Source organism: Neofelis nebulosa, chromosome X (assembly GCF_028018385.1).
Source record: "Neofelis nebulosa isolate mNeoNeb1 chromosome X, mNeoNeb1.pri, whole genome shotgun sequence".
Classification (NCBI taxonomy): domain Eukaryota; kingdom Metazoa; phylum Chordata; class Mammalia; order Carnivora; family Felidae; genus Neofelis; species Neofelis nebulosa.
The window spans coordinates 108,335,044-108,353,631 of record NC_080800.1 but is presented as its reverse complement, the minus strand read 5'-3'; the positions used below and the strand labels follow the sequence as shown (position 1 = coordinate 108,353,631).

The 18,588-nt window shown below is 48.1% G+C and overlaps 1 protein-coding gene across 1 annotated transcript; it reads left to right on the top strand.

Moving 5' to 3' along the window:
• The first annotated feature begins 1,957 nt into the window (after positions 1-1,957).
• Positions 1,958-18,301, top strand: IGSF1 (immunoglobulin superfamily member 1). Its single transcript, XM_058713275.1, has 20 exons — positions 1,958-2,144; positions 4,502-4,638; positions 4,788-4,814; positions 5,246-5,527; positions 5,887-6,174; positions 8,094-8,378; positions 8,605-8,898; positions 9,359-9,637; positions 9,970-10,096; positions 11,960-12,030; positions 12,125-12,157; positions 12,544-12,834; positions 13,124-13,402; positions 13,989-14,276; positions 15,611-15,898; positions 16,080-16,367; positions 16,563-16,850; positions 16,963-17,241; positions 17,640-17,763; positions 17,906-18,301. Exons 2-20 carry the CDS (start codon positions 4,569-4,571, stop codon positions 18,039-18,041), a joined length of 4,017 nt encoding a protein of 1,338 aa, XP_058569258.1. The 5' UTR covers positions 1,958-2,144; positions 4,502-4,568; the 3' UTR covers positions 18,042-18,301.
• Positions 18,302-18,588: the final 287 nt, after the last annotated feature.

The following is an 18,588-nucleotide window of genomic DNA, read 5'->3' as shown; positions in this document are numbered from 1 at the left end:
AAGGAACATGGGACTGTATATACAGACTGGATATAAATCCTGGCTCTGCCATTTGCTGGCTGTGTCGCCTTCAGGCAATTTGCTCAATTGGCTCTCTGTTTAAGGTTCTTCATCTGTAAAATGGGGCCAACAATGATAGTTATCCCATAGTGTTGTTATGGGGAGAAAATGAGTTGATATTTATAAAGCACTTAGTCCCTGGTACTATCATAGTAATTTCTATACAAATGTTTTGAAAATTGGCATGGATATTTCCATCCTGACAGATAGTAACTATCACTACCATATTCCAAACAATCATCACATTGAGCCAATTTGATCTTTTACATGTTTCAGGAACCTTTGCTCTCCCCTCCTTCACTGGTTCCATCGCCCTCATCTAGGCCCACAGTAACAGCAAATTGCTTGCACTTTCATGTCTTACTTGGTGGTCTTCCTAGTGCAATTCTCTGACTCTAATGGTGCCCCTTCCTCTGGCGTGTTTTCCATTACTATTTGTCCTTAGACCACAAACTCCTTAGAAGCAGAAACTCAAACATAATAATAGCAAATAAAGGAGCAGAAACTTCCATTCTTTCTAAATCATCAGCATGGAAGACAACGCCTGGCACAAAGAAAATACTTGACAACCATTCATTGAACTAATGGAGGCTTGCTGTGACCCAGGCACCATGTAGTGGTTTACCTGGGGATTTTCATTCAATCCTACCCAAAACTCTGTGTGATGGTAAGTACAGTTATTATCCCCATTTTACAAGTAAGAAAACTGAGTCTTGAAAAGGTTAAATAACCTGCCCCCCAAAACATATGTTTATATTCATATGACTATGCTTTTCCTTGAGGGATAATCTGTAGTTTATAATGGTGTGTGGGCACAGAGGATGCCAGGAAGCTACAACTGCTATTACCTGATGCATAAAGAGATGATATTCGCTTTGCCTGTTAAAAAGAGCTGTTACTTGGTTTTTACATGGTTTGTTCTTAAATTGCAGTATTTTTTCTCTAGATAATTTGTAATCTTTTATGTTTAATTGGGCTATTTCTTCCCGACAATGAATTGATCTGTGAGTTTCTTGGACGCTGCATTTTAATCCCATCATACACTAGATGTCAGGAGCTGTGGTTAGCATCTTACCCATACATTTGTCATTTCAAAAAGTCTTTTATGACCAACGAAATCTATGGAAGGTTGTCTACATCATTGAAAGCATGTTACTCTAGGGCATTTGGAGAATGCTTTACAGATTAATAGTAGTAGTGGCGGCGGCAGCTACCATTGATGGAGCACCTACCATGTCCTAGCACACTGTGCTGGAAGTTTGACTTGCGCTATCCATTCCAAGCCCTGCGCCACCTTAGCTTCTACTGTTTTCTTTTACAGATGGGAAAACTGGGGCTCAGGCAGTGTAACTCACTTCAGGTCACTCAGCTACTGAACCTGGACTGAAATCCAAACTGCTGTGTCTCCAAAGCCTGGGCTTTTATCCCAAACTGGACTTTGGAGGCTGTCCAACTCACTTAACTCTCTCTGAGCTTCAGTTTCCTCATCTGTAAAACGGAGTGAAGTAACATGTCTCGTAGGGCTGCTATGAAGATTCGAACCAATAGCTGCCCAGGGCCCCGAGGCGCACAGGAAGCATTTAAACCGTGGTGGCGGCGTGCATGTATAAATGGGGCATTAAATGGGCCGAGGAAGATCCGAGATCCCTTTAAAGGCATTGGGGAGCTGGAGAGGAGAGATCTACAGCTTTGGCAGTCCTGAGAACTGGCCCTCTCCCCTCCAGAATACCGTGACCCAATGAAACTCAGAGCGGCAGGAGAGGGGGCAGGGGCCTGAATTTGGCTCGGGCAACCTCTGCAGCGAGCCTGGAGAGAGGCGGAGAGCTGGGAGGGGCGGAGAAATCCCGGCCATCGGAGGACTGCAGGTGTCAGGCAGAGTTGGTGTAGGTGGGCTCCCAGAGCCAGGCTGAAGGAGGGGAGGAGGTTGGAGCAGCCCGGCCGGCGAGCAGGCGGGGTAAGAGAGGGAGGCGGGGCTCGGAGCCCGAGGGGCTGTCCTTAAACAGCTCCTCTCATGCCGGGCAGTTTGCTGCATCTGGAGGAGCTCACTGGAGAATCTCCAACATCGGAGCGGGGCTTCAACTACCGTAAGTACCTGCAAATGAGCGCATAGCCCAGTGGCTGAAGATTAAATACTGGCCATCAGATCCTAAACAAAAGCCCCCGAAATAGTCTCCCTGCTGTAACTAATTGCCGCAAATCAAACTGCTCCCCAGTCTCTACCCGCTACCCCCTTCATCCCTCCCTTTCTCCGTCCCTCCACGGATCCCAGCCTTGCCTCCCTGAGAATCTCTGGGCACTGTAAATATCTTCCCTTTTCCTTCTCAGTCTTCCCTCCAAACCCTTAGCGAAGCATGTACCCGGCACCCCGCCGAGCCCAACCCCTTTGATTCCTGGAGCCCTCAAAGCTATGCAGGGGACGAGCCTTTAGACATTTCGGGTATGTCACCCTCAAAAGCACTGCGGCGCTGCCTAAGGGTGGGGAAAGTGCTTGGGGTGGAATAGAAGGAGAGGGTAAAAGGGCTAGTCCTTGGAAGTTGGGGGTGGGGGTGGGGGTGTGAAAGCCCCAAAATGGGCGTGGCCAATTAACCTAAAGCTGGCGGCTGTTTCCCAAATTCCCTGGGCACAAGAGTCCTGATTTGGGCTGGATCCTTAGTGATTGGGGAGGGGTCAGCCATGCTGAGGAGTCCAGGTTCCTTCATTCTGCTCAAGTCCCCAGGAGGCAAAACCCTGGTTTAGGGGTCCAAGTGGCCACTGTGGAATCTCAGATGGCATTTCTGGGCAGAATCCCAGGTTGAACCTTTCCCTTGGCAGTAGAACCTGGCTTCCCCAATAAATCTTGGCCCAGAGCCCTGGGGGAACAAAGCAACAGGGTGGCACTCAAGCCTGGGCCTGGGCCTGGCCCTGAGAAGAGCAGGGAAAAGGGGCTCTAGGAACTGAGATGGGATGAGCATCGTTAGGGTGCCACACGAGGTTAATACCCCCTTGGGGAAGAAGAAAAATAGCTACCTTTTAATGAAATGTTTACTGTGTGCCTTGTACATATATTATCTCTGATCCAACACAACAAAAATGCTAGGTAGGTGTTTCTCCCCAACTTCACAGATAAAAGAAAAAAAAAAAGTCCGGAGAGGGTAATTTGAGCATCCTTCTTCAATGTAAAGTGAAAAAGGCGAAAGGAAAATGTCTCCTTGGATCTCTGACTTTCCACCTGTTTCCTAAATCCCAGATGTTTGAAAATGAATCTTCTTGTTTTCCTGCTCCTCCAACCTGCCCGGTGTTAGCCCTGGAGCAGATTAGAGGCTTCATTACTAGGGTCTGTTGGGGTGAAGCAAAAACACCCCTTTTCTGTTCTGGGAGCTGCCTTTACCTCGCTCTACTGAGCTAGGATTACAAGACCAGTGCTGTAACCCCTGAGCTATGGAGCCTGAGCTAGGATTAAACAGCCAGTACCTCAGAGTCTGAATAGATAGTGTTGGTGGAAGAGAGTTAGCTTGAGTTTGTGTGTGGTGGGGATACACCTTCCCTTGGCAAATGGATACTTTGGGTGTGGTGGGGGAGAAGAGGCAAGAAAGTATAAAGGGTCTATCTTGTGCACATGTGGTCAGTAGTGGGGTTTTTGGAAAATGAAAAGGCCTCGCTGAATTTAAATATTTTTACCATATTCTCTGAAATTCAAACAATTCTCTATATCCTTAGGAACAATGAAAAAAATTGCTTATAAATTATGGGCAGCCAATACATCATTTACGCCTTATATTAATTAGCTCAAGCACCTTGATTCTCCAACACCTACTTAAGATGGGGAGTTTCAAGCTTTGGGGGGCAAGATATAAGAATGAGCGTAATACTGCGTCTGAGTCAATCTACAGAAGGGAGGGCCTGGATGGTGTGAAATGGGAAAGGTGAGTAAATGTAAGAAAGGGGGAATTTAAATACTGGTTTTAGAGTATTGGCATCGGAGCTAAACATGAATTTTGGCCTTAGTATTTAATCTTTTGACTTTGGGCAAATTAAATATATCTTCTCTAAGCTTCAGTTTCCTTGCCAGAAAAATGGAGATGGCAGGAAAGCCTCATTTCCTAGGTTGTTGGAGAACTCAGACTATCTATCTATCTATCTATCTAATCTAATCTAAAAAGATTACTCCCTACCCCTCCCATCTCTATCATCCCATGGGCTCCCTCTGGGCTGGATTAACTTGCCCTCTGGGCCTCTGAGATTCCAGGGATGTACAGACATTTCAACCCATCTGACATCTTAGATGCCAGCAAAGACCTTGGGTGGGAAGAGAAGGGGGTGGGGCAAAGGGGCAGGTGACCTTGTAGTACCTTTCATGCCTCCGAAGGAGTGGAAGGTAGGGCTGTCAAGTGCAGTTTAGTGATTCAAACTCAACTTTGAGGGGCAGAACAAGTCCTCTGAGTAAAAATACTTCTGCTTTTAGATCTCACCACCTGCTGAGGGGCAGAGCCGTGCCAGACTTGAAGTGCACTTTGAGCACCAGAGGCCCCATGACCCTGGACCGGCCAGGGCAGCGACCCACCATGTTGCGGACATTTACTGTCTTGCTCTTTTGCATTCGTGAGTACAAGGAAGGGGTGAGGGGCAAGTAATCCTGTCACAGGTACCCCTATGAGTGGACACCTTGGGGAGGGAGGAGAGACTTTTGGGGAATGAGAGTTGGTGGAGTCAGTGTGTGGGCCCTCCTTTACCATTCTCTCTCTTTTCAGGGCTGAGTCTGGGTATGACATCGATAGGTAAGTGAGTCGTGCCACCTCAGGTGGCACCACCTCAGGAACCTGCCACTTCCTGGAGGTTCCGAGACCTCAGCTGCCTCCATGGCCCCTGGACATAACTGCCTTGAGACCACAAAGATAATTCCCAGATTGAGCTGGTTGGGAATCAGAGCCCCTCACTTCGTGACTTGGTTTCCCACAGAATAATAAAAAGCTTTACCTCATATGGAAAGGAAGCCAGATTTGTGCTGTATTCCCCAACTCACTTGAATCCCTTGAACAAATATCCTGGGGTCCCTATCCCATCTCCCACAGGAGCAGACACTCTTGTCCCCGAGGGAAGACAAAAAAAGGAATCGGGGTCACAGCTGATTTTAAGGGACATTGTGGGGCATGCTGTGGGAGGGAGAGTGTTGGACCACTCACATCTTTGTGATCTTTGGAAATGACAGTGATGCAGTCACAACCAGAGCTGTGGATAGAGACCAACTACCCTCAGGCCCCTTGGGAGAACATAACACTTTGGTGCAAAAGCCCCTCTCGGATTTCAAGCAAGTTCCTGCTGCTGAAGGATAAGACACAGATGACCTGGATCCGCCCTTCCTCCAAGACCTTCCAAGTTTCATTCCCTTTAGGTGCCCTTACTAAGTACAATGCAGGTCTTTACAGGTGCTGCTACTGGAAGGAGACAGGCTGGTCAGAGCCCAGTAAAGTTTTAGAGTTGGAGGCACCAGGTAAGAAGACAGTGACAGATAGTCAAGAATAAACTCCAGCTCCTGGAATGCAAACTTGCCTTCGCAGAGCATGATTTGTTTAATTAATTCATTCGTTTACCTCAAATGCATGAATGCATACACACAGGCATTCCACAGTAAGTGCCTACTCTTTATAGGTAACGCAGAATGAGGCTGCAGTCTCTGGAACATTTCTAGAGAGCAAGCGCTCAACATAGGGGAGACCCTAGATGGGAGAGGGAAGGGTGGCAAATAAGGATGGTAAAGGGAAGTCTTCTTTAAGTAGCGCTCTCCTCTGCTGCTCACTGAGCAGCACTATCCTTGCTCTACCTGAATTCTAGTTCATTCTCTCCTTCTAGGTCAGCTGCCCAAGCCCATCTTCTGGATCCAGGCTGAGACCTCCCCTCTTCCTGGATGTAATGTTAACATACTCTGCCATGGCTGGCTGCAGGATTTGGTATTCATGCTGTTCAAGGAAGGATATGCAGAGCCCGTGGATTACCAAATCCCAACTGGGACAGTGGCCATATTCTCCATTGCCAACATGACACCTGAGAGCGAAGGGGTTTACATCTGCCGCACTCATATCCAGATGCTCCCCACTCTGTGGTCAGAGCCCAGCAACCCCCTGAAGCTGATTGTGGCAGGTGGGTGCGGCTACGGCTGCTGGGGTCTGATGATTGTTGTCCCAGGGATCATGGCTGGATGAACCAGGCTTTCTGAATTTACTTTTCTTAGCCAGGTCCTAGGCCCTGCAAGGCCTCTGAGCTACAGTCATGTGACATTTTACTGAGATGCAAATTAGAATCCCACATTCTACAAGGCAGATGTGTGGGAGCCAATCACTTTGCTAGCGAGTGAGCCCAACCAAGTGTGTGGCAGCTTCAACTCATCACAGCTTTGTTGTTCTCTATTTATTGAACATGATGCATTCATTCATTCATTTGACTAATATTTATTGAGCACTTAATATGTGCCAGGCACTGCCACTGCAGTCTTATAAGCTGGTTTTTAAATTTCAAATGCATTTTTATTGTATTTGTGATTATTTTTTTTAAGTGTGGAAAACAGAATGGATTGTGCAAGTGCTGGTGATAAAAATAAACAAAAATGGTAAAAGATGATAGTTCGTATTTTAGAAATGGCTTCATAAATGACTTTAGTCCTGTATATGTAAATCTGATAAGACAGTCAACTTCTAAACACAGCAGAAGTCTCCCGAAAATGTTCAAATGCCAGACGCACACCCGAGCCCCAATTTGCCCACCCCATGGCCTAGATGCTTTCAGACAGAATTGGCCACATTTGCATCAGTTATTCCATCAATCCCCATCAATAGGCTTGGGGAAAGCCGTGGCGCAACAGAAGGTACTCCGGACTTAGAAGCAGTAATCTTGGTTTCTAGTTCAACCTCTGACACCACCTCCCTGTGTGATCTTGAGCAAGTCACTTCACCTCTCTGTGCTTCGGTTTCCCCCACTCTAAAATGGGATGACGGTATCTATACAACCTACTGTATGATGCCCCTCTGTGCCTCGGTTTCCTGATTTGCAAAATTGGTATAAGAATAATGCCTACCTCACAGGGTTGTTGTGAGGATGTGCCTAAATATAATATATGTACAGTGCCTGGCATATAAGTTCTCAATAAATGGTAGATGTTAATTTCATTAGTATAGCTTCTTATTGAGGATCAAATAACAAAGACTGTCTGTTTGAACTGTGTGTATGGATGTTTGTTGCACGAATGTCCTTCCAGAGTAGATTCCACTAACATACACTTTGGCAGTTACCTACTCACTGGTATCCCTCACTAGGCCATCAGCTCTTTGCTGACAGGGACTGTGTCTACTTGTAAACCCTTATACCTACATGATGCCTGAATGTTACATCCTAAATGCTCAATGAGCACGTGACAGAGCTGATCTTTCTAATAATGGATGGGTAGGTCTACCTGGGATGGCAGTGGGTAAGAAGGAATGGTATGGGGGTAAGGCCCGCCCCTTATTTTGTAGTATCATTCCCTTAGGGGAACAGTACCTGGAAAAGAGGGTGTGGCCCCATTAACAGATTTCTTTGGGTTGAAGACTTATTGGCCAATCCCTCCTTATTGGTTTCTTCCTATCTTGTGCTGGAAGTAGGGTCTTATTGGGCTTAATGTGTTCGAAAGCCATTTTTATTCCTGCAGTAGTATTCATGCTCTACAAAGATAGCATCAAAAGTACACTTTAAGAAGTTTGGTTTCTTGGGTGGCTGGAAGAAGTACATTTGGCATTCCAGGAACCTAAAGATACAGGCAATTACAGATGTAGCTATTCCACGGAGACACAGCCCTATACATAGTTAGAGCTCGGTGGATCTGATTAAGTCTGGTGAGCGGGGAGGTGCCTAAGTGGACATGCCCTTGATTATCTCCTAGAAGAGGCTGAGATTCAAGGAAGGGAGAGAGAGTAGAGGCTAAACTTCAGCTACCACTCTGTGTCTTTAGAAAAAACTAGGAAAATAAAACTAGAAGATAATAGGGAAGATTCAACCTATTGCTAATTCAGGGTCTCTCCCCTTTCTAGGACTCTATCCCAAACCAACTCTGACAGCATATCCTGGGCCCATTATGGCACCTGGAGAAAGCCTGAGCCTCAGGTGTCAGGGGCCAATCTATGGAATGACATTTGCCCTAATAAGGCTTGAAGACTTGGAGAAATCCTTTTACCGCAAGAGGCCAATAAAAAATGAGGCATATTTCTTCTTTCGGGCTTTGAAAATCCATGATGCTGGACATTACCTCTGTTTTTACTATGATGGGTCATACAGGGGTTCACTCCTTAGTGATATCCTGAAAATCTGGGTAACCGGTAAGAGAGGGGAATGCCATTCATCTATGCTAGGGGCTAAGGATATACAACTCCCTCTGGGCCTCCTGGAGAACCTGGTCATGCAGCCAGGGCTAACAGTGGGGAAGAGAGCAGAATTTGTACAACTGGGCTTAGGATTTGCCAAGGGTGGACTGGAGGAAGAGAACCCTTAGTGGTGGGAAGCGAGGCAGACTACTAGCCCTTTCTATTTTGGGTCTTGTCCTAGACACTTTCCCCAAGACCTGGCTACTTGCTCAGCCCAGTCCTGTGGTCCAAATGGGTCAGAACGTGAGCCTGTGGTGTCGAGGGCCAGTGGATGGAGTGGGGCTTGCACTCTATAAGAAAGGAGAAGACAAACCACTTCGGCTCTTGGATACTGCCAGCACTGATGATGATGAGTCATTCTTCCTCAACAATGTGACCTACAGTGATGCTGGCATCTATAGCTGCCTCTATCTCCTCTCCTGGAAGACCTCCATCAGGATGACATCACACAACACCATGGAGCTCGTGGTTGTAGGCAAGTGCTAACAAATGTGTGTTTTTATCACCATTATTGTATTCTAAGAAGGAGCTAGCAGCCCTATACCCTCTTGGATTTATGAGCCAAGGAAAAATACACTAGGAAGGTGGTGGGGAATTTTCTCCGAAAACTTTAGGTATTTTCTCTCCCAGGATTGCTACCCAAGTCCTACCTCTCAGCATGGCCTAGCCCCATTGTGTCCCCTGGAAAAGTTATTTTCCTTCTGGCAGGGGAAACTCATAGGTGTCAGGTCTTCCTGAGAGAAGGTAGAAACCCAAGAGTCTTTAGAGCACTGAGGAGTGGGCCAAAAGGTTCTGATGCACAAAGTTTGAGACCTCTGATCTAGTGGAAGTGGAAAAGCAGAAAAGATCAAATAGGAAGCTGGGAAACATTTGTTGGGGGAAGGGGTATTGAGTTCAAGGTCACTATTCTAACTCTGGTTTCTGGATTGGTGCAGATAAGCCCCCCAAACCCTCCCTGTCAGCTTGGCCCAGCACTGTGTTCAAGCTAGGAAAGGCAATTACCCTCCAGTGCCGAGTACCTCATCCAGTACTCGAATTTTCTCTGGAATGGGAGGAAAGAGCAGCATTCCAAAAATTCGCGGTGGATGGAGACTTCATCATCAGTAATGCTGAAGGGAAAGGCACAGGGACCTACAGTTGTAGTTATCGCATAGAGGCACACCCCAACATCTGGTCACATCGCAGTGAGCCCCTGAGGCTGATGGGGCCAGCAGGTGAGAAGAAAGCTCTTCATGTGTATGCCCCTCCGTGGCTTTGGTCATGATAGCCCTGGGATCCCAGAGCAGTGCCCAGAAAGCTATGGAAAGGGGAGTCAGGGGCTTATAAGTTAAGGTCCTTGTGTTTGTGCACTCCTCCCCTGGGGTGGCCTCATAATCATTCAAAGGCAGTGAGCAGGATACTTTCAAAGCTCCCATTCTTTATGAAAAAGAAGGCCACTTCTATTCACCTTCCCTTCACCGTCAGGAACCAGCCCCTGCCACCCCTCCCCTGAATGTTTTCGCCTCCCCCTTTCTCTATCAAGGCCCCTTCTTCTGGTCTTCTCTAGCCACAGGCTTTCTCACCTGGAATTACGTTCTGAATGAAGCTATCAGGCTGTCCCTATTCATGCCGCTTGTTGCCTTGCTGTTGGTAGTGCTGTGGATAAGGTGGAAGTGTCGGAGACTCAGAATAAGGTAACTGTCTTGTCCCAGCCTCCTGTTCTTCAATGTAGCTCAGTCCAGGCTCCCCAGAGACTCAGACACAGGGCATGCTCTATTTGATACAAGTCACAGGGTCACACCCTTTGTATGCCCCACCTTCTGGGTGTCAAAGACAAGACTTTCTCATCCCAGCTGTTTCTCTTTCACCTTGAAGAGAGGTCAGCACCCAAGCCAGAGGGTGGAGAAACATATACTTCTCAGAGATGAGAAGTAATCAGAACCTCATCCATTGATTTCCCCCCCAACAGGAGAGTACCCAAATCTCAGCCCCTCAGAGATGATTGATGTCTTCCACATTAACTTAGTCTGAACTTCTTCTCTTGTAAGAAGCCAAGCTGTCCTGTGTCTCCAGGTGTTACCCAACTCCCATCCCAACTTTTCATCATTACTCCTAGCTTTCAAGGGCGAGAGAGCCTTGTGGTCCATCCTAGTTGCCCTAGAAACCAGTATTTCCACTGCTCTGGCCTCCAACCATCTGTGCAGGGCATCCTGAGAGTATAATCTTAACCTAGATGGGCATCTGATGAGGCAGTGGATTGGGCCTGGGCATCAAACTGCTTCCTCTGAAACAACAGGTTGTCTTACCATTTCCTATGATCCTTTGGAGTCCTCTGGGCCATCCCCCTCTCTCTGATCCCCATGGCCTGTGCTTAAGCTATTCTGCTTAAAAACAAGGAGACAAATGACAGCTCCCAGCTTCGTGGGGGCTTCAGCCCCTGAATGCCTTATCTAGTACCCCCCCCCAACCTCCTAGTTCCTGGCTGTAGCACCCTCACCATTATCACAGGCCTTTGTGTATTCAATACACAAAGGCTGATGACTATGATTTGTGTCTGTGTTTTCCACTAGGATCTGAAGGACAGAGTGCTTGGGTAATTAGAAGGGAGCCCCCTAAATCTTCTGCAAAAGCCACCACCCTTTGAGTTTTCAAAAGGTCTCAGTGGGGGTCCAGTCTTAGTTGTCCTTAGAATCTATCCTGAGTCTTGCATCTGGGGGTAACCTCAAAGCCAGGAGTTAGAAAAAATGTGGCTTCAAGTGCCCTACTTCAACTCAGGACCACCGCATCAAAGAATGGGTTCAGAAAACAGATTTGAGAAAAAGCAGCTTGAAAAGCATGTTTTCGTGATCAGGAAGGGGGGGTCGGGTCAGTGTTTTCTAAGTACAAATTGCCAAGTGGATTTTGGCTTAATATCATCTAATTCTACAGGACCCATAACCCAAAGCTGCTACACATTGCTAGTCATAATCTGGGTGGGGGTAGAGAGATCCCACTCTCTGACAAGCTTAGCTCAGCACTGACAATCTTCCGGTAATTCACCACGGCTGCCTAGGCAACCCTTCCATAACAAAGGCAGGTGAGGCAGGTCGGTCTGAGGACCAATACTGCCATAATAAAAACTGCTTCCAAACTTAAACTTGATGACTGAGAAACACCCAAGATTTTTCCCTCCACCCCCACACCCACCACCCAGAGCTGCCTATCACTCTGAGCTCCAGGGGTTCTGAGGGCTGGGGTTACAAAAGCATTTTCACATCTGACAACTCAGTTCCAGCAACAGCCTAATCAGGGGCCAAGGGGAGCTGACACCTGATACAGGCTGGGGAGGGGGGAGGGGGCGGGGGGCACGTGGGTCATGAAAGACCAAGAGGTTTGTAGGTGGTGAGGTCCTCAAAAAGAAAAGTCATCGATGTCAGAAAAGATTATATCCCATTATCCTGCCCAAATCCAATCCCTATTGGGTGGTGAGAAAGCCAATGACATAAATTGCCGCCCCCTTCTCTCCGCCCTCCCCCTAACCCCAGCAGTTCCTCTCGTCTCTTTTCTGGTCTCACTAGAGAAGCCTGGTTGCTGGGGACTGCTCAAGGGGTCACCATGCTCTTCATAGTCACTGTCCTCTTCTGCTGTGGTGAGTACAAGGGGGTGGGGAAGGGGCCTGGGCAGAAGGCCGGGGGAATCCCGTGCGGGAGGGGGCAGAGCCCTGGCAGCAATTTCTTTTGCAGGACTGTGCAATGGGGTATTGACAGAAGAGACTGGTGAGTTTTTCCTGCTCCAGACTGGGACATTCCTTCCTGGAGATCTGAAATAACTACAGAGTGTCAGTGTCAGTGGCCAGGGAGTGACTGGTTGGAAGGGAAAGACAGCCAGGAAGGGGCACTTGCTAAAGCTGCTGGCAAAATTCGGCCTCCAACTCTTCTTTTCTGCCTGCAAAATGCCCCCCTCCCAAGCTTCTGCGCTTTTCTGAGGCTCAGCTGAGACATAAGCTTCCTCTTTCCTCTAGCACCTGCAGAAGGAAGGAAAGAGTTTGGGTCTGGGTTGAAAGGGGAGGTGGGCAATGTGATCTGGGTAGGGGGTTCAAGGGCAAAGAAGTGGGGAGGGGAGGGAGGAGGGAAGATGGCTTCATTAACTCTGCTGTTTCTAGAAATAATCATGCCAACCCCTAAGCCTGAGCTGTGGGCAGAGACCAACTTCCCTCTTGCCCCGTGGAAGAACTTAACCCTCTGGTGCAGAAGCCCTTCTGGCTCAACTAAGGAGTTTGTGTTGCTGAAGGATGGGACCGGGTGGATTGCAACTCGCCCGGCCTCAGAGCAGGTCCGGGCTGCCTTCCCCCTTGGCGCCCTGACCCAGAGCCACACCGGGAGTTACCATTGCCATTCGTGGGAGGAGATGGCTGTGTCAGAGCCCAGTGAGGCTCTGGAGCTGGTGGGCACAGGTAAGAAAAGGCAGAGGCTCCTCCCAGGGTGATCCTCAGTGCCCTGCGACTCCAACACTGTTCCTGAGGGTGGGGGAATAATGCACACTGACCTGGAGCCCAAGGGGCTTGTGCTGCAAGTAGGAGAGGACGGGCCCTGAAATGGGGGAGGGGATTGGGAACAGACTTATAGGAAGAGTCAAAGGCCAGTGCGGGATGGATTTCTTTTTTGCTGACAAAGTGACTCCAAGTGTCCCATCTGGCCACCTCCAAACTTTGGCCTCCTTTTCCACCCCATTTTGTTTCTCAGACATGCTCCCCAAACCTGTCATTTCTGCTTCCCCCCCAATCCGGGGCCAGAAACTGCAAATCCGGTGCAAAGGATGGCTGGCAGGCATGGAGTTTGTTCTGTACAAGGAGGGAGTGCAGGAACCTGTCCAGCAACTTGGTGCGGTTGGGAGAGAAGCCTTCTTTACAATCCAAAGAATGGAGGCTAAAGACCAAGGCAATTATAGCTGCCGTACTCACACTGAAAAGCGCCCCTTCAAGTGGTCTGAGCCCAGTGAGCCCCTGGAGCTTGTCATAAAAGGTAGAGCTGAAAAGGGTGTGTGAGAGAGGAGTGGGGGGAGGCAAAGCTCTGGGTCAGACACTCCTCTCCCCACAGAAACTTTGCTGCTGGTCCTAGGAGCCTGTGTCCAATCTTAGAGCCAGGCAGGCGTGGCGCTGGGAGTGCTGGGGCCTCTGGCTGCGCGATATTAATAGCCATAATCGTTATTAATAGCTGGGGTTTGTGGAGGGTGATTTAAGTTTTCTAATTATTTTCAGATCAATTATCTTATTTAGATATAGAGCAAATATTCAAGGGAGGTGGAACAGGTACCATTCACCCTTCTTGCCCAACTGGGCAAACTGAGCCTCAGGGGACCAGCAGAGCTCTAGTGAAAGTTCACTCTTTTAGCTATCTATCCAAGGAGGTGAGGAGTGGGGGTCAGGAGTCCCCTGTGAGAAGTCCGTCTGCAAAGTGGACTTGCTTTGATTTTTAAATGCACCTACTGGTGAATGAAATGCTATAGAAAACAAAGCAGCTTCCAGAAATCAATGTTTGCTATATTAGCTATCTTTCTTTTTGGTTTCTTAATTTGGTTTTGTGTTGTGTTTTGTCTTTTGCCTTCTAGAAATGTACCCCAAGCCCTTCTTCAAGACATGGGCCAGCCCTGTGGTCACTCCTGGTGCCCGAGTGACTTTCAACTGCTCCACTCCCCACCAGCACATGAGCTTTATTCTTTACAAAGATGGAAGTGAAATAGCATCCAGTGACAGGTCTTGGGCAAGTCCAGGGGCCAGTGCAGCTCACTTTCTGATCATTTCAGTGGGCGCTGGTGATGGAGGGAATTACAGCTGCCGCTATTATGACTTTGCTATCTGGTCTGAGCCCAGCGACCCTGTGGAACTCGTGGTGACAGGTCAGGAGGGGGGGCATGCAGATGGAGACAGTATTGACCCTGGGACAGTGGGTGGAAGGGCTGTCAGCAGGAAAGGAAAAGCGCTCTTTCTTTTTTTCCAACTTTTTTTTTTTTTTTTTTGGGACAGAGAGAGACAGAGCATGAACGGGGGAGGGGCAGAGAGAGAGGGAGACACAGAATCGGAAACAGGCTCCAGGCTCCGAGCCATCAGCCCAGAGCCTGACGCGGGGCTCGAACTCATGGACCGCGAGATCGTGACCTGGCTGAAGTCGGACGCTTAACCGACTGCGCCACCCAGGCGCCCCAAAAGCGCTCTTTCTTAAAGTCACCAAGATGAAGCATGCGACTCTTGATCTTAGGGTCATGAGTTCAAGCCCCACGTTGGGCGTGGAGCCTATTCAAGTACATAAATAAATAAAATAAAAGTCACCAAGAATGTGCTTAGGAAAGTGCCTGGCACATGGTAAGCAGTCCATGGAAGGCAGCTGACTATATTATTATTGATACAGAGAGAAGAGTCAAAGGAGAGGGGAGAAGGGAGAGGCAAGTAATTCACTTCTAGGGAAAGAAGGAAGGCAGTTGCGGGTGTCCAATCCCCAAGGCCAAGCTCATGTTGCTTTATTTCTGAAATCTTTTTGTGGCTTGGCCTAGAGCTCTAGGCTCAATGTTCACTTTTTCTTTAGATGGTCTGTCAGAGATTGGTGGGCTGGATGGCCCTCAGAGAAAAGGAAAAGACCTTGAAATGACAGCTGCATATTATGCAGCCATTACAAATGATAGTTTTCAAAGGCTGATTAACGTCATAGGAAACTGTTTACTATATAAAGTTAAGTGAAAAATGTTAACCTACACAACTGTGCATACAGTAGGATCCCAATATGCAAATCGTCACAGCTACAATGATATGGGTACACATAGGAAAAAATGAAAACGAAATACAGAGAAATGTATAAAGAATGGTTATATTTGAGTGGTAGAATTGTATTTCCTTAGGTTTTCTCTGTATTTTCTTTTTTGTTAAATTTATTTATTTTGAGAGAGAGTGCATGCACATGAGCAGGGTAGGGGCAGAGAGAGAGGGAGAGAATCCCAAACAGGCTCCTCATGGTCAGCACAGAGCCCAATGTGGGACTCAAACCCATGAACTGTGAGATCATGACCTGAGCTGAAATCAAGAGTCAATCGCTTAATGGACTAAGCCACCCAGGCGCCCCTTCAGTATTTTCTAATTTGCTACGATGAACACATACTGTTTCTTACAATAACACTAGAAAAGCAATTTGCAGAATGTGGGGGGATAGGCTTCTCTCATGTTGTGGTCTCTTGAATTTCAGAATACTACCCGCAACCCACTCTCCTGGCGCAGCCAGGTCCTGTGGTGCTTCCTGGAAAGAATGTGACCCTGCGCTGCCAAGGGGCTTTCCCAGGCATGAGGTTTGCCCTCTTGCAGGAAGGAAACCAGGTTCCCTTACGGTTCCAGAGCACCTCAGGGAACTCAGCTGACTTCCTCCTCCATACCGTTGGAGCAGAGGACTCTGGGAACTACAGTTGTGTCTACTACGAGACAACCATGTCAAATAGGGGATCGCATCTCAGCAAGCCCATTATGATCTGGGTGACTGGTAAGAACAGACAAGATAGGAGACTGGGACAGAGACAACTGGAGTAGGGATTAGGGATGGTAGAAGGCTAGGCCAGACCCTAGAGGGGAACCATTGCATCCAGAAGGAGAAAGGTAAAGGGTAAATGCAGCTAGTGATAAGTTTCCATACTCACTACTTTCCATCTTCCATCTTTTCCTAGACACGTTTCCCAAGCCATGGTTGTTTGCTGAGCCCAGTTCTGTGGTTCCTGTGGGGAAGAATGTTACTCTCTGGTGTCAGGGGCCAGTCCATGGAGTAGGGTACATTCTGCACAAAGAAAGAGAAGCCACTTCAGTGCAGCTCTGGGGATCTACCAGTAATGACGGGGCATTCCCCATCACCAATATATCTGGTGCTAGCATAGGGCGTTACAGCTGCTGCTACCACCCTGACTGGACCAGCCCTATCAAGATACAGCCTAGCAACACTCTGGAACTCATAGTCACAGGTAAGGGGAAGGTGCTCTGGAATGGGCATGGGAGCATAGAGAGGAGAGAATGGACCACAAGACACTTCATGGAAATAGTTTTTGAAGAGCTCAAGGAGAGGCAAGCAATAGTCCTCCCTCTTTATTGAACAGACTCCAGGGGTGGCACACTGGAAACTGGCTTCCTGTCTCTGACCAGTAGTTAATTTTTTCTAGGTTTGCTCCCCAAACCCAGCCTCTTAGCCCAGCCAGGTCCCATTGTAACCCCTGGAGAAAATATGACTTTTCAATGCCAAGGGGAACTTCCAGACTCAACATTTGTCCTGCTGAAGGAGGGCACTCAAGAGCCTTTGGAGCAACAGAAGCCAAGCGGGTACAGGGCTGACTTCTGGATGCCAGCGGTGAGAGGTGAAGATTCTGGGATCTATAGCTGTGTTTATTATTTGGATTCTGCTCCCTTTGCGGCTTCCAATCACAGTGACTTCCTGGAGATCTGGGTGACTGGTAAGGTCCTAGAGACCTCAGTAATAGTCTAGATTTTATAGTCTAAAGTAGTTAGCCCTAAGCAGGTTCAGAGTCACTTCTAATACTGGTTGGTTGTCCTGTTTGGTTGCAGATAAGCCCCCTAAGCCCTCGCTGTCAGCCTGGCCCAGCACTATGTTCAAGCTAGGGAAGGACATCACCCTTCAGTGCCGAGGACCCCTGCCAGGTGTTGAATTTGTCCTGGAGCATGACGGAGAAGAGGCTCCTCAGCAGTTCTCAGAGGATGGGGACTTCGTCATCAACAATGTAGAAGGAAAAGGCATTGGCAACTATAGCTGCAGCTACCGCCTCCAGGCCTATCCTGATATCTGGTCGGAGCCAAGTGATGCCCTGGAGCTGGTGGGGGCAGCAGGTGAGAGGATAATCCCTCCATCATCTTAGCATGACCCACCTGGGATCCTAGAGACACCAATGGAGACCTGATGGAGACCACCCAAATGTGGAGGTGGGAGGGTTTGGAGTCTGAGACCTCAAGTGTGGCCATCTTTCTCCCAGGGATGGTAGGGAGGTGGGACCTCAGATTCATTCACAGATAGTGAGCAGGATACTTTCAAGGCATCTTCTACCCCCCAAAAGGAGAGCTGCTTCTGCCTCAGCATAAGCACTGACTCTGACCAACCCCTTCGCATTCTCAACACGCGGCTTCCAAGTGAATCCTGGAGGAGGCCAGATGACTGGGCAAAAAGAGGTCAGGAGAACAGACATGTGATAACCTCCATGACTTTGGTTTCTGTTCTTTTATCATCGCAGGGCCTGCTGCTCAGGAGTGCACTGTGGGGAACATTGTCCGGAGTAGTCTGATTGTGGTGGTAGTTGTAGCCTTGGGGGTGGTGCTAGCCATAGAGTGGAAGAAGTGGCCTCGACTCCGAACCAGGTAAATGCCTCATGTCAACCTCCTCCTATAAACCCAGGGCTGCTGGAGAAACACTCCTTGAATATCTAAGCCCCATAACACAACCTGTTTTCAGGTTAACAGTTTTGGGTCCTCCCTTAGTCATGTCTTTTTCTCTACACAGGGACTCAGAGACAGATGGAAGAGACCAGACCATAGCCCTTGAAGAGTGTAACCAAGAGGGAGAACCAGGCGCCAACACCAGCTCTCCCTCATCAGTCTCTCAGGAAACCTCAGTGGAACTGCCAGTCCCAATATAATAATCTCCTCATTTACAAGAGCTTTCTTTTCCTCTCTTTTATCCTCAGAGACCTGCAGATTCAACTGATTATACTAGGAGTCAACCCCATCTACTGTTCTTGGCCACTAATCACCTGAGCTGGGTCAAGGGGATTCTGGGAGTTGAGAGCTCTTACAGGGTGAGATGTTTCCTGAAGAGAGATTCCCTACCCCTGTAACTCCTCACTGTACTGATTTACTGGTGCATGAAATTCTATTAAAAACATATCTTCTGAATAAATAGAGTATTCACTATTTAACGGAAAAAACTATGGCAGTGGTTTTTCCATGGATCGGTTGTCTACTTACAGCATAGAAATGGTGTATTGGAACTGACCTCCATGGAAGAGTAAGAGAGCATGGGGCTGCTAGCACAAAAGGAGCTTAAGGATGGGGTGGGGAAGGAGGGAAGGCTCCAAAAGAATACCTCCCAATTTGGTTTGAGACATCGTCACTGAGTAGAATGTCCTTTTGTCTTTCCATCTCATTATTGGATGGATGAATGGATGAATGGCGATGTCCCTTCCA